Source organism: Callithrix jacchus, chromosome 22, assembly GCF_049354715.1.
Source record: "Callithrix jacchus isolate 240 chromosome 22, calJac240_pri, whole genome shotgun sequence".
Classification (NCBI taxonomy): Eukaryota; Metazoa; Chordata; class Mammalia; order Primates; family Cebidae; genus Callithrix; species Callithrix jacchus.
Genome location: NC_133523.1, coordinates 18,382,997 through 18,397,699, shown reverse-complemented (window position 1 = coordinate 18,397,699; position 14,703 = coordinate 18,382,997). Strand labels below are relative to the sequence as shown.

The 14,703-nt window shown below is 46.3% G+C and overlaps 1 protein-coding gene across 7 annotated transcripts in view; it reads left to right on the top strand.

Annotated features, from left to right (window-relative positions):
* The window catches only part of ZNF14 (zinc finger protein 14), a 44,144-nt gene that overhangs the window by 12,649 nt on the left and 16,792 nt on the right, over positions 1-14,703 (top strand). The window contains exons 2-6 of one of the 7 annotated variants that reach the window (XM_078361911.1): positions 1,287-1,413; positions 1,625-1,685; positions 2,384-6,844; positions 7,575-7,795; positions 10,155-10,915. In XM_078361911.1, coding sequence (XP_078218037.1) covers positions 1,287-1,413; positions 1,625-1,685; positions 2,384-4,121 — 1,926 coding nt within the window. In that variant the 3' untranslated portion in view covers positions 4,122-6,844; positions 7,575-7,795; positions 10,155-10,915. Of the gene's footprint in view, positions 1-1,286; positions 1,414-1,624; positions 1,686-2,383; positions 7,796-10,154; positions 10,916-14,703 lie in introns of those variants that run through there. The other 6 variants (XM_054249672.2, XM_078361912.1, XM_054249671.2 and 3 more) reach the window with 6 other exon arrangements.

Below are 14,703 nucleotides of genomic sequence, written 5' to 3'. Positions count from 1 at the left end.
TAGTGACCTAGAAACTTCAGGATATGGCCAGCAGATTCTTGGAACAATGTAACTTTCCACAAGCCTCCTGGCCTCTTGTTCGTTCATGGAAATAAAAGAAAAAGTCTACAGTTCTTGAAGGTGTATTTATTTATTAAAACCTTATCCGGATTTGATCCCACGTTTAATGAAATGCTGAGTGATAAGTTATATAATAAGGTAGGAAATGAGTTTTTCTCGCAAGGGATTGATGGTCTTAAAATTTGTTTCATTTGTATAGCATTTCTCTTACTTTTCCAAGGTGAGCTTGAGTCTGCCTTTAGAGAACAATAAGGTTTCAAAGGATCACAGTAAAAATATAGAAGTAATTGACCAGGCACAGTGGCTCACGCCTGTAATCCTAGCACTTTGGGAGGCCGAGGAAGGCAAATTGCCTGAGCTTAGGAGTTTGAGACCAGCCTGGCCCACATGGTGAAAACCTATCTCTACTAAAAATACAAAAGATTTGCCAGGCATGGTGGCACACACCTGTAGTCCCAGCTACTCAGAAGGCTAAGGCATAAGAATCATTTGAGCTCAGGAGGTGGAGGTTGCAATGAGCCAAGATCACGCCACCGAACTCCAGCCTGGGCAATAAAGCAAGACTCTGTCTCAGAAAGAAAAAAATGGAAGTAATTTCTGTGTGTTCATGATAGTGTGAATTTTATGAGGAAGTGAGTGTGGACAGTTATAGTTCTGACAGCCAAGTCACACACCAAATGTCTGGAGAACACAGAATTGTATGTGAACTACTTTTTTTTTTTTTGAGACAGAGTTTTGCTCTGTTGCCCAGGCTGGAGTGCAGTGGCACAATCTCAGCTCACTACAACCTCTGCCTCCCGGGTTCAAGCAATTCTCCTGTCTCAGCCTCCCAGGTAGCTGGGACCACAGGTGCACGCCACCATGCCTAGCTAATTTTTGTATTTTTAGTAGAAACGGTGTTTCACCATATTGGCAAGGCTGGTCTTGAGCTCCTGACCTTGTGATTCACCCGCCTCGGCCTCTCAAAGTGCTAGGATTACAGGTGTGAGCCACCATGCCTGGCCTAATTTTGTATTTTTAGTAGAGACGGGGTGTCTGCATGTCAGTCAGGCTGGTTTCAAACTCCCAATCTTAGGTGATCTGCCTGCTTCGGGCTCCCAAAGTGCTCGGATTACAGGTGTGAGCCACCGCACCCGGCCACATGTGAGCTTCTTACAGATTGAGTACAGATCCCCAGTACCACCAGTCTCACCCATCCTCCTGTAAACACATGTGGAATGTTTCAGAACTCAGTCTCCTTTGAGGATGTGGCTGTGAACTTCACCCTGGAGGAGTGGGCTTTGCTGGATTCTTCACAGAAAAAGCTCTACAAAGATGTGATGCGGGAGACCTTCAAGAACCTGGTCTGTCTAGGTAAGGATATCAACATTTCTCTCCTTAGTTATATACAGAACACAGAACAAGTGTTCCTTGCTCCACAGCTGTGTTCCAAAATCTGAAATGTGGAAAGGGAATCCTTCGGTGATTGAATCAGACAGAGTCACAACTCGTCATGAAATGAGACTGTAACAATTTTCTGTAATTTCTAATAGTTTATAATGATGTTTCTGGGTGTGCATTTTAGGGAAAAGGTGGGAAGACCAGCACATTGAGGATGACCACAGAAACCTGGGGAGAAATCGAAGGTGAGTTGCAGCCACAGAAGAATAGTGGCCTGTGGGGAAATTTCACAAGAAAGCAAACAAAACAATAAGCACAGTTTCAAATTTACTTACTCCTAGAAAATTTCCACTGAATGTTTTCTTAAAAACATCATAGATGTTCAGGATGTGAAAAATAAATCACTTTGAAACAGCATTTAGAAACCCCTTCTATAAATATGACTCTTGGCCAGGCATAGTAGTTCATGCTGGTAATCGCAGCAGTTTGGGAGGCTGAGGTAGAATGATCACTTGAGGCCAGAAATTCAAGACCAGCCTGGGTAACATAGCAAGGCCTCATCTAAAAAGAAAAAAAAAATTAGCCGAGCATGGTGGCATGCATCTGTAGTCCCAGCTGCTCAGGAGGCTGAGGTGGGAGGATCAGTTGAGCCCAGGAATTCAAGGCTTCAGTGAGCTATGATCGTGCCACTGCACTCCAACCAGGGTGAGAGAATGAGACTCCATCTCATCTCATTTTTATTTAAAAAAGAAATTGACTTGATCATAACTATGGTTGAGTCTTCTTTCAGATCATCGAATATATTAACTTTCAAAACAATTCAGACAGGGCAAATATCCTACACTTTCTCTGAAAATGGTTAAAATGTAATTCTCCTACCTACTAATAAATATAAAATAATTAATTAAAAAGCCACTAATAATGTGCTGCTCATTCTTTACAGAGGTCATATGGTTGAGAGACTCTGTGAAAGTGGAAAAGGTAGCAAATGTAGAGAAACCACCAGCCAGATGCCAAACGTTAACATCAACAAGGAAACTTTTACTGGAGCAAAACGACGTGAACGCAGCTTTTGTGGGAAAGACTTCGTGCATCAGTCATCCCTTAATAAGCACATGAGATCTCACACTGGTCAGAAACCAAATGAGTATCAGGAATATGAAAAGCAACCGTGTGAACGTAAAGTGCCTGGGAAAGCCTTCAGTTATCGCCACTGTTTTCAGAAACATGAAAGAACTCACACTGGAGGGAAGCCCTATGAATGTAAACAGTGTGGGAAAGCCTTTATTTATTACCAACCTTTTCAGAGACATGAAAGGACTCATACTGGAGAGAAACCCTATCAATGTAAACAATGTGGAAAAACCTTTGTATATTACCAGTCTTTTCAAAAACATGCTCATATTGGAAAGAAGCCCTATGAATGTAAACAGTGTGGGAAAGCCTTTATATGTTACCAGTCTTTTCAAAGACACGAAAGGACCCACACTGGAGAGAAACCCTATGAATGTAAACAGTGTGGTAAGGCCTTCAGTTGTCCCACTTACTTTCGAACTCATGAAAGAACTCACACTGGAGAAAAACCCTATAAATGTAAAGAATGTGGTAAAGCCTTCAGTTTTCTCAGTTCTTTTCGAAGGCATAAAAGGACTCATAGTGGAGAGAAACCGTATGAATGTAAAGAATGTGGAAAAGCCTTCTTTTATTCTGCAAGCTTTCGAGCACATATAATAACACACAGTGGAGCACGACCTTATAAGTGTAAAGAATGTGGGAAAGCCTTCAACTCTTCTCATTCCTGTCGAGTGCATGAAAGAAATCACATTGGAGAAAAACCATATGAATGTAAACAATGCAGCAAATCATTCAGTTGGTCCATTTCTCTTCGAATGCATGAAAGAACTCATACTGGAGAGAAACCTTATGAATGTAAACAGTGTCAAAAAGCCTTCAGTTTCTCAAGTTCCCTTCGGGAACATGAAACAACTCACACTGGAGAGAAACCCTATGAATGTAAACAATGTGGGAAAACCTTCAGTTTTTCAAGTTCCCTTCAAAGACATGAAAGGACTCACAATGCAGAGAAGCCCTATGAATGTAAACTGTGTGGAAAAGCCTTCAGGTGTTCAAGTTATTTTCGAATTCATGAACGATCTCACACTGGAGAGAAACCCTATGAATGTAAACAGTGTGGAAAAGTTTTCATTCGTTCCAGTTCCTTTCGACTGCATGAAAGAACACACACCGGAGAGAAACCCTATGAATGTAAACAATGTGGGAAAACCTTCAGTTTTTCAAGTTCCCTTCGAGAACATGAAAAAATTCACACCGGGAATAAACCTTTTGAATGTAAACAATGTGGTAAAGCCTTCCTTCGTTCCAGTCAAGTTCGATTGCATGAAAGGACTCACACTGGAGAGAAACCGTATCAGTGTAAACAGTGTGGAAAAGCATTCATTTCTTCCAGTAAATTTCGAATGCATGAGAGAACTCACACAGGAGAGAAACCCTATCGATGTAAACAATGTGGGAAAGCCTTCAGATTTTCAAGTTCTGTTCGAATTCATGAAAGATCTCACACTGGAGAGAAACCTTATGAATGCAAACAATGTGGAAAAGCCTTCATTTCTTCCAGTCACTTTCGACTGCATGAACGGACTCATACTGGAGAGAAAGCCTAAGAATGTAAGCAGCATTCTAAAGCCTTTAGTTGTTCCAGTTCCTTCTGAATACATGAAAGAGTTCATACTGGACAGAAGCTGTGTGAATACAAACATTGCTTTGAAGCCCTTGATTGTTCCAGTTTCTTTTGAACACATGAAAGAATTCCCACTGGTGAAAAACTACATGAATGTAAACATTGTGATTAAGCCTTCAGTTGACCTAATTCGTTTCAAAGACAAGACTCCTGCTGCAGTGAAATCTGTTTAAAAAAAAATGGGCCAGGCACGGTGGCTCACGCCTGTAATCCCAGCACTTTGGGAGGCCGAGGCAGACAGATCATTTGAGGTCAGTTTGAAACAAGTTTGGCCAACATGGTGAAACCCCATCTCTACTAAAAATTACCAAAAAATTATCCAGGCATGGTAGTGCATATCTGTAATCTCAGCTCCTCAGGAGGCTGAGGCAGGAGAATTGCTTGAACCCGGGAGGCAGAGGTTGTAGTGAGCTGAGATCATGCCACTGCACCCCAGCCTGGGTAACAAGAGAGAAACTCCGTCTCCAAAAAAAAAAAAAAGAAAAAGAAAAAGAAAAAAGAAAGTGCTCGCTGGAACCCACCAGAGCCCACCAAGTAAATGCCCACCAAAGGAGTAGAGGCTGTTTCCTGGGAGCCTGCTAGTTATGCAAAGGACAAAGGCATTTCTGTGTTGGGCCTTGTTTCTTTATTTAAGTGAGCCAAAGGTTTGTGCAAGTTTTCTTATCTTGAGTGGGCTACAAATTCTATCTGTGCAGCTGCAGGCATGTCTCCAGGCACAAATCCCTGTGTTAATTATTATTATTTTTAATGCAATCAGAGCACTTGTGATATGTGGGAATCACATATCAAGCCAAGGCATGACCAGTGGCTTGGGGGCTTTCCAGACACCCTTCCCTTGCTATGTACCTAAGCCAAGCTAGCCAATTCTTCTCACTTCTTGTTCCAACACCTTTTTATTCTTCTCAAATTCCTTACATTTCTGTGGTATCGTTTTCATAGATAATAATTCCTGTTGCAGAACTTGATTGTTTTTATCTAGATATAGGCATTTTGAAGATGCAGCTTTCAGTTCTGCTGTAAGATTATCAATCTTGTGTTTTATCTTATTAATCTGAATATCTATTTCAAGTTGACTCATTTTTGTTTTTTTTTAAAGGGCTGCTCCTTGCAGAGCAGGGCCACCCCACAAGCAGTGTGCCCAGAGGAGCAGCCTCAAGTTGAGTACTTTTTAAATCTCTGTGGAAACTAAACTCTTCAGTTTCGTATTCATTTAACTTCTTTTCTGTCATTTCTTTGTTTTGTTTCTGAGATGGAGTTTCGCTCTTGTTACCCAGGCTGGAGTGCAATGGCGCGATCTCGGCTCACCGCAACCTCCGCCTCCTGGGTTCAGGCAATTCTCCTGCCTCAGCCTCCCGAGTAGCTGGGATTACAGGCACGCGCCACCATGCCCAGCCAATTTTTTATATTTTTAGTAGAGACAGAGTTTCACCATGTTGACCAGGATGGTCTCGATCTCTTGACCTCGTGATCCACCCGCCTCGGCCTCCCAAAGTGCTGGGATTACAGGCATGAGCCACTGCGCCCAGCCTTTTTCTGTCATTTCTAAGAGTTTCTTGTACATCTTAGTTCAAGACCATGAAACCACTCACAAATTTAAGAGCAGCTTCTTGAGTGTAAGCGATATGGAAATGTCTTCAATTACATATGCAACTCTTTCCACCATCTTAGGACAAACTGAAGGACTGAGGAGAAAGGACCGGGGACCCAATAGGCCTTTCTTGGAATCCAGTCTGAAGTTAAGAAACAGTCTCAGCTGTTAGCTCACACACATGACTGCACAGAATTAAGAGGGCGCCCACAATCTGCCTTTAAGTTCCCATCAGTGTCCTTGGTTCAGACCTTTGGGAATGTTGAGTTTCTGAAAACAAAGGTGTGTCCCACAGTTCTCCAGCGGCATCTGCCTGTGGACACCCTATTTCACAGCTGTCAGCATCATGTCTTTCCAAGGCCATCTGGAGGTCATCTCTAGCTCCGTTTCCCATCCAAACCCACACTGTAGATTCTTGCTGGTAAATGTGTTTAAAAGTTCACACCAGAACATCTCTCTATGACAGCCCAGGTAGCTCTAAAGTGAGAGGGCTGGAGAAGCCGAGGCAGAACCTGTGTCATGGGACACATGCCCTTTGGCCATATAAGATCCACTGTCCCATAACCACCAGCTCTGTACCAATCTCCACAGAAGTCTCAAAACCAACAGTGGTACCACAGAGACATGCCCTACCATGTTCCAGCTACAGGACATAGACGAGATCAGGCACATTCAGGGTGGTATGACCCCAGACTGCAGGACACAACCAAACTTCTTACTTTCCCTAGCTGGCCCACCCCAGATTTTCTGGCACATTCCACCTGGCTTGGGCCCCGACCGTGACGAGGCCTGCTCTCTTCAGCGCGTGTCGTGTGTGCTGCTGTGGGGCTGGTTTTGTAGCCATGCCTCCAAGGCCAGCACTTATGCTTCATGGAACAAGACGCACCCTGCAGAACTCCAGCCTGTGGTGTACAGGAAGTCACCATGTCAGAGAAGCGCCACCGGCCATGGAGGCGACTTGCTTCATGTCACTCCCAGAACACAAGGTGAACTGAACTCCCATGAAACTGTTCTGACACCACCGAAGAGTTCCTCCTTTGCTGAGCTGTGCAGCCATGGTAGGTGTCAGCCCCTTCCTTTGGTGGAGGCAGTGCCCACTGTTACCTGGATAGCAAGTCACAGTGTCCTGCCAGGGACGTGACAAGAATGAGGGAAGCCAGCTCACCATCCAATCTCACAACTTCCTGTCTTTCCCTGGGTACCAGAAGTGACATTTCTCTCACTTCAAGACTTTTAGTCTGAGTTTTGTAGGCCTCCATCCTACCCCAACAGCAGACATGCGTCAGGGGCAGCCTTGAGCATGGTGGGGTCCCGTGAGGCCATCTAGGGGTAGTTCTGTGGCAGATGTGCCTCAGTGGAAGTGAGGACTACCAGGAAGCGCTCAGAGGACAGCATGCATCTGAGCCATGAGAGCCATGCCTTGCTGCCCTCACTGTGTGCTCACTGGAAAAGCAAACTGATAAAAGGTGAAGTCCTGAGGGATGTTTCTGGAAGCATCTACTATGATAACAGCTGAGGGGCTGGAGCAGCAGCATCAATCCATTTCCAGCCCTTACTTTCGCATCCTTGAACTCCCATTTTCTACATTTACAGAAAAGCACTTTTTTTTTTTTTTTTTTTTTGCGACAGTCTCACTCTGTCACCCAGGCTGGAGTGCAGTGGTGAGATCATATTCACTGCAACCTTGACCTCCTGGGCTCAAGTGATCCTCCTGCCTCAGCCTCCCAAGTAGCTGGGACTACAGGTGTGTACCACTACACCTGGTTAATTTTTGTATTTTTTTTATAGAGATGGGGGGTTTCACCATGTTGCCCAGGCTGGTCTCAAACTCCTGACCTCAAGCGATCTGGCCACCTCAGCCTACTGAAGTCCTGGGATTAGAGGCATGAGCCACTGCACTACCTGGGAGGAGACTTGAGATTGGGACCTTTTGTCACCAAAGTAGAAATGCCAAGTGCTCGGGAGGACATAAGGCAGAGGACGCAGAGGAGTGAACACAGCTGCACCTGGTGAGTCCTGGGGGAGTGATGCTGTGTAAGGAGAAAGTACCTTCAAGGTCTGGGTGGATTCCAGGGATTGAATTCAATGGTCCTTTCAGAGGCAAGAGCTGCCCTAGGTCTCCTAGCATCAGCAACATCCCAAATCCTCAAGAGTGACCATCCAAATTCTTGTCCACACATCAGGGTTTCAGTTGTGCAGAATCCCCTTAACACAGTCTCCAATATACATAGATACCTGTATATGTCACGTGCTGTATATAACATGTACATACTGGCAAAAGATTCAGTCCTTGACCAAGCTGGGATTACAGGCATGCACCACCATGACTGGCTAATTTTGTACAGGTGTGAGCCACCGCGATCTGCTACATTAATTATTCCCCCCCCCCTTTTTTTTTTTGAGACAGTCTCCCTCTGTCACCCAGGCTGAAGTGCACTGGTTCAATCTCGGCTCACTGCAACCTCATCCTGCTGAATTCAAGCGATTCTCGTGCCTCAGCCTCCCAAGTAGCTGGGATTACAGGCATGCACCACCATGCCAAGCTAATTTTTGTATTTTTAGTAGAGATGGGGTTTTGCCATGGTGGCCAGGCTGGTCTCAAACTTCTGGCTTCAAGTGATCTGCCCGCCTCAGCGTGGGATTACAAGAGCAGGCCACCATGCCCAGTTTACATTGATTATTTTTTTTTTCTTTTGAGGCAGAGTCTCACTCTTGTTACCCAGGCTGGAGTGCAATGGCGCGATCTCGGCTCACCACAACCTCTGCCTCCTGGGTGCAGGCAGTTCTCCTGCCTCAGCCTCCTGAGTAGCTGGGATTACAGGCACGCGCCACCATGCCCAGCTAATTTTTGTATTTTTAGTAGAGACAGGGTTTCACCTTGTTGACCAGGATGGTCTCAATCTTGACCTCGTGATCCACCCGCCTCGGCCTCCCAAAGTGCTGGGATTACAGGTGTGAGCCACCGCGCCCGGCCCACATTGATTATTTTTCACAAGTGAAACTAATGTTGCTTTCCTGGGTAGAATTCCAGTGGTCATGGTTCGCAGGTACAGACTGCTGAATTTGGTTTGCTCTTATTTGCTGAGGCTTCTTGCATCTCCATTCAGAAGAGATACTCATGTATTAGTGTATTACACAATATAGCATGGAGTTGACCCTCAGATAACATAAGTTTGAACTGTGTGGGTCCACTTATACATAGATTATTTTTCAACTAAATTCCAATTGAAAATACAGTATTCGGGGCCGGGCGTGGTGGCTCACACCGGTAATCCAAGCACTTTGGAGGCCAAGGTGGGCGGATCACATGAGGTCGCGAGTTGAAGACCAGCCTGACCAACATGGTGAAACCCCGTCTTAAAAAAAAAAGAAAGGAAAATACAATATTAACATGATGCAAAACCCAAGAGTATAAAAGGCTTTTTTTTTTTTTTTTTTTTTGAGACAAGGTTTGGCTCTATTGCCCAGTGGCTTGAACTCAGCTTACTGCAACCTCTGCCTCCTGGGCTCAAGCAATCCTCCCACCTCAGCCTCCTGAGTAGTTGGGACCACAGACGTGCACCACCATGACTGTCTAAGTTTTGGTTGTTTTGTTTTTTTTTGAGATGGGGAGTCTTGCACTGTGACCCAGGCTGGAGTGCAATGGAACAATCTTGGCTCACTGCAACCTCTGCCTCCTGGGTTCAAGGGATTCTCCTATCTCAGCCTCCTGAATAGCTAGGATTATAGGCACCTGCTACCAAGCCCGGCTAATTTTTTGTATTTCTAGTAGAGATGAGGGTTCACTATGTTGGCCAGGCTGGTTTCGAACTCCTGACCTCATCATCCACCTGCCTCAGCCTCCAAAAGTGCTGGGATTACAGGCGTGAGCCACCACACCCAGCCTTTAGTACTTTTTTGTAGAGACGGGTTTCACCGTGTTGCTCAGGCTGGTCTTGAACTCATGAACTCAAGCCGTCCACCCACCTTGGCCTCCCAAAGTGCTGGGATTACAAGCATCAGCCACTATGCCCGGCCCCAACTTTTCTTTTAAGTGGATTCCACAGGGATGATGGCGAGACTTGAGTATGTGTGGATTTTGGTGTGTACTGTTGGGGTCCTGGAACCAACACCCCAGCTTTACCAGGGGATGACTGCTATTGTGTGTATATGTGTTCTGGGGTGCATCAGTATACATAGATATAAATATATTTAGTATATAGTGTATAAGCCTAGTTTATGTACTTTATTACATATATGGTATACATGGTATACCACAGGGTTATAATTAACATGTTTATATAATTACAAGTTGAACATCCCTAATCTGAAAATCCAAAATGTGAAATGCTCCAAAACTTGAAACTCTTTTTTTTTTTTTTTTTCAAGATGGAGTCTCGCTTTGTCACACCTGCTGGAGTGCAGTGGTGCAATCTCAGCTCACTGCAACTTCCACCTCCCAGGTTTACGTGAGTCTCCTGCCTCAGCCTCCCGAGTAGCTGGGACTACAGGCATATGCCACCACTCCCGGCTATTTGTTTTCGTATTTTTATTACAGATGGGGTTCCACTATCTTGGCTAGGCTGGCCTCAAACTCCTGATCTCAGGTGATCCTCCCATCTCCTCCTCCCAAAGTGCTGGGATTACAGGCATGAGCCGCCGCACCCAGCCCAAAATTTGAAACTCAGATGGTGTGTAAGGCCCTTTTTTTATTTTAATACAGAGTCTCCAGCCCAGGCTGGAGTTCAGTGGTGCAATCTTGGCTCACTGCAACCTCTGACACTCGGCTTCAAGCAATCCTCCTCTCTCAGCCTCCCAAGTAGCTGGGACTACAGGCACCCACCACCATGCCCAGCTAATTTTTGTTTTTTAGTAGAAACAGGGTTGCACCACATTGGTCAGGCTGGTCTTGAACTCCTCACCTGAGGTGATCCACCCATCTTGGCCTCCCAAAGTGCTGGGATTACAGGCCTGAGCTACCTCACTCCACCAAGACTCATGTTTAACTGGAATTGACTGAAGGGGGACATGTCTCCCCTGAGGAAATTGGTTAACTGGAATCACGGGGACCCCTGAATATGACAGGTACCTCCTCCTCTGGGCTGTGAATGTATGCAACTAATAAACAACTGTCAGTCTCTCCTGTCCAGCGTTGTGTGTCACGTGTTCTGCTGTCCCTCCTATAATGCAAGGGTGCTAATCCCTCCCTCAACAGTTGGGTGAATGGGAGATTACTGGAACAATTGGCACACACACACAGGATGTCCTAATAAGGACCAGGACATCCAGGAAGCTTTAACAAACTGTTGCTGGCTGACTAACTGGTTCCATAACACATGGAGGGCCACCTAGGACAGAAGCTTCCATTTCTGGGGGCTTACACCTCGGCCCCCACAGCTCTTTGTCGAGCTGGGCCTTCTCTTCTTACCTGGTACACTCTCATCCCCTATGATACAGGAAGTGGAAAGAAATTATTTAGGCAGACAGTGAGGATAAGAGAGCCCTCGGGCTGGGCGCGGTGGCTCATGCCTGTAATCCCAGCACTTTGGGAGGCCGAGGTGGGTGGATCATGAGGTCGAGATCAAGACTATCCTGGTCAACAAGGTGAAACCCCATCTCTACTAAAAATAAGAAAAATTAGCTGGGCATGGTGGCGCCTGCCTGTAATCCCAGCTACTCAGGAGGCTGAGGCAGGAGAATTGCCTGAACCCAGGAGGCGGAGGTTGCCGTGAGCCGAGATCACGACATTGCACTCCAGCCTGGGTAAGAAGAGCGAAACTCCGTCTAAAAAAAAAAAAAGTCCTCTGCAGAGCTTCCCTTTTAACAAAAGGCAGGCTCCCAAGTCATTTCTTTTCTAACAAAAAGCAGCCTGAAGAAATGGAGCTGCAAACACAGATAAGCAAGCTGGAAGCTTGCATGGGGGAGGCCCGCAGCTATGCCACTAAAAAAGGGCCACCTGAGGCCAGGCACAGTGGCTCCTGTAATCCCAGTGCTTTGGGAGGCTGAGGTGGGCAGATTGCTTGAGCTCACAAGTTTGAGACCAGCCTGGGCAACATAGCGATACCCTGTTTTTACAAAACATACAAAAATTAGCCTCCCACCCTCACCCCTGCCTCCCTCTGAAAAAAAAAAACAAAAAAAAACAAAAATTAGCCAGATGTGGGGATGCGTGTCTGTAGTCCCAGCTTGTTGGGAGGCTGAGGCAGGAGAATCGCTTGAGTCCAGGAGGTTGAGGTTGCAGTGAGCGGTGACTGAGCCACTGCACTCCAGCCTGGGCAGTGGAGCAAGACTCTGTCAAAAAAAGAGAGATGAGACAGGGTATGGTGGCTCACGCCTGTAATCCCAGCACTTTGGGAGGCAGAGGCAGGCGGACCATGAGGTCAGGAGTTCGAGACCAGCCTGGCCAACATGAGGAAACCCCGTCTCTACTAAAAATACAAAAATTAGCTGGGTGTGGTGGTGGGCACCTGTAATCCCAGCTACTCAGGAGGCTGAGGCAGGAGAATCACTTGAAACCCGGAGGCAGAGGTTGCAGTGAGCTGAGATCACACCACTGCACTGCAGCCTGGGCCACAGAGTGAGACTCCATCTCAAAAAAAAAAGAGAGAGAGAGAGAAGAAAAGGGAAGGGGAAAGGAAGGGAGGGGAGGGGAGGGAGAGAAAGAGAGAGAGAGAGAGAGTGGAAGGGAGGGGAGGGGAAAAGGAAAGGAAAGGAAGGGGAAGGGGAAAGGGAAGGGGAGGAACGGAAAAAGGGAGAGGAGGGAGCAGAGGGAAGGGGAAGGGGAGGGGGACAAGGAGCATTTGGTATTAACCCCTCCAAAGCAGAGAATGTAACTCAACTGCTCTCCCAATGCCAAACCCCAGCCAGTGTGCCCAGGCCTTCCTCAGCACTGCTGCTTACTAGTACATAAGAGGGCTCATCATGAGGTCACAGCGCCACATGTAGACTGAGTGACCTTACTGCCTGTGGCTCCTAACCCAGCAAGATCAAGTGGCTTCCTCTGGAGGCTGAGGTGGTCCCCTTAAGTTTTCCCTATAACCACCCAAATGATCCACACTATAGATGGTTGGACAGAGACAGAACCCGAAACCTGCCACTTTATGTGACTAGAAATCCAAACTATTCAGTGTGTTTTCACAGAGAAAAGGCGGTCGTGGCCAGGTGTGTTGGCTCATGCTTGTAATCCCAGTAGTCTGGAAAGCTGAGGAGGAAGGATCGCTTGAAGCTAGGAGTTTGAGACCAGCCCAGGCAACATAATGAGACCCCATATCTTTTTTTTTTTTTTTTTTTTTTTGAGACAGAGTCTTACTCTGTTGCCCAGGCTGGAGTGTAGTGGCATGATCTCAGCTCACGACAACCTCTTCCTCCTAGGTTCAAGCGATTCTCATGCCACAGCCTCCTGAGTAGTTGGGATTACAGGCACTTGCCACAACTCCTGGTTAAGTTTTGTATTTTTAGTAGAGACGGGATTTTGCCCTGTTGGTCAGGCTGGTCTCGAACTCCTGACATCAGGTGATCTGCCTGCCTCAGCCTCCCAAAGTGCTGGAATAGCAGGCATCAGCCACCACACCCGGACCAGAGACCCCATATCTTAAAAAAATTTTAAAAATTAGTGGCTGGGCGTGGTGGCAGGTGCCCGTAATCCCAGCTACTCAGGAAGCTGAGGCAGGAGAATTGCTTGAACCTGGGAGGCGGAGGTTGCAGTGAGCAGAGATGGTGCCATTGCACTCCAGCCTGGGACCCCACCAGTTTAAATAAGTTTACATGTCCCAATGTAAGTTGGGTGTTGAAGGATTGGAACTTATTTCTTATTTTAGAGATGACCTCACTCTGTCTGTAGTCTGGTGGGTGATGTAGCCTCATACTGGCCTTAAGTGATCATCAGACTTCCAAGCAACTAGGACCACAGGCTCTAACTACCACATGGGGCTCAGTACTTTTTGTTTATTATTTAGAAGGCGTTTCACTCTTGTCGCCCAGGCTGGAGTGCAATGACGTGATCTCGGCTGACTGCAACTTCCGCCTCCCGGGTTCAAGCAATTCTCATGCTTTAGCCTCCCGTGTAGCTGGGATTACAGGTTTGAGCCACCACTCCCAGCTAATTGTATTTTTAGTAGACATGGGGTTTTGATACATGGGTTAGGTTGGTCTTGAACTCCTATCCTCAAGTGATTCACCCACCTTGGCCTCCCAAAGTGTTGGAATTACAGGCAGGAGCCACGGCGCCCGGCCAGATATAAGTTTATACTGCTCTTTTTCTCTCTAGTTTCTTAAGCTGGAAGATTACATTATTGATTTAAATGTTTCTTCTTTTCTGATGTATGCATCCAATGCTCTAAATTTATCTCTAAGCACTGTTTTGGCTATATCTCCCCACCCCTTTTTTTTTTTTTTTTGAGATGCAGTCTTGCTCTGTTGCCCAGGCTGGAGTGCAGTGGCATGATCTTGGTTCACTGCCACCTCTGCCTCCCGGGTTCAAGCAATTCTCTTGTCTCAGTCTCTTGAGTAGCTGGGATTATAGGCGCACATCACCACAACTGGGTAATTTTTTTGTGTTTTTAGTAGAGACAGGGTTTCACCATGTTGGCCAGGCTGGTCTCGAACTCTTGATCTCAACTAGTCCATCCATCTCAGCCTCCTAAAGTGCTAGGATTACAGGTGTGAGCCACCACACCCAGCATATCCCCCCACCAAAAAAAAATTTTTTTGACACAAAGTCTTGGTCAAAATTCAAAATCAGTCAACTGGACACACTTCATTACTGTTACTATTTTTGAGAGGTACTATTTCTCTGTTACCCAGGCTGGAGTGCAGTGGCTCCATCTTGGCTCACTGCAGCCTCTGACCCCCAAGTTCAAGTGATTCTCGTGCCTCAGCCTCCTGAGTGGCTGCGATTACAGTTGTGTGCCACCACACCTAGCCAATTTTTGTATTTTCC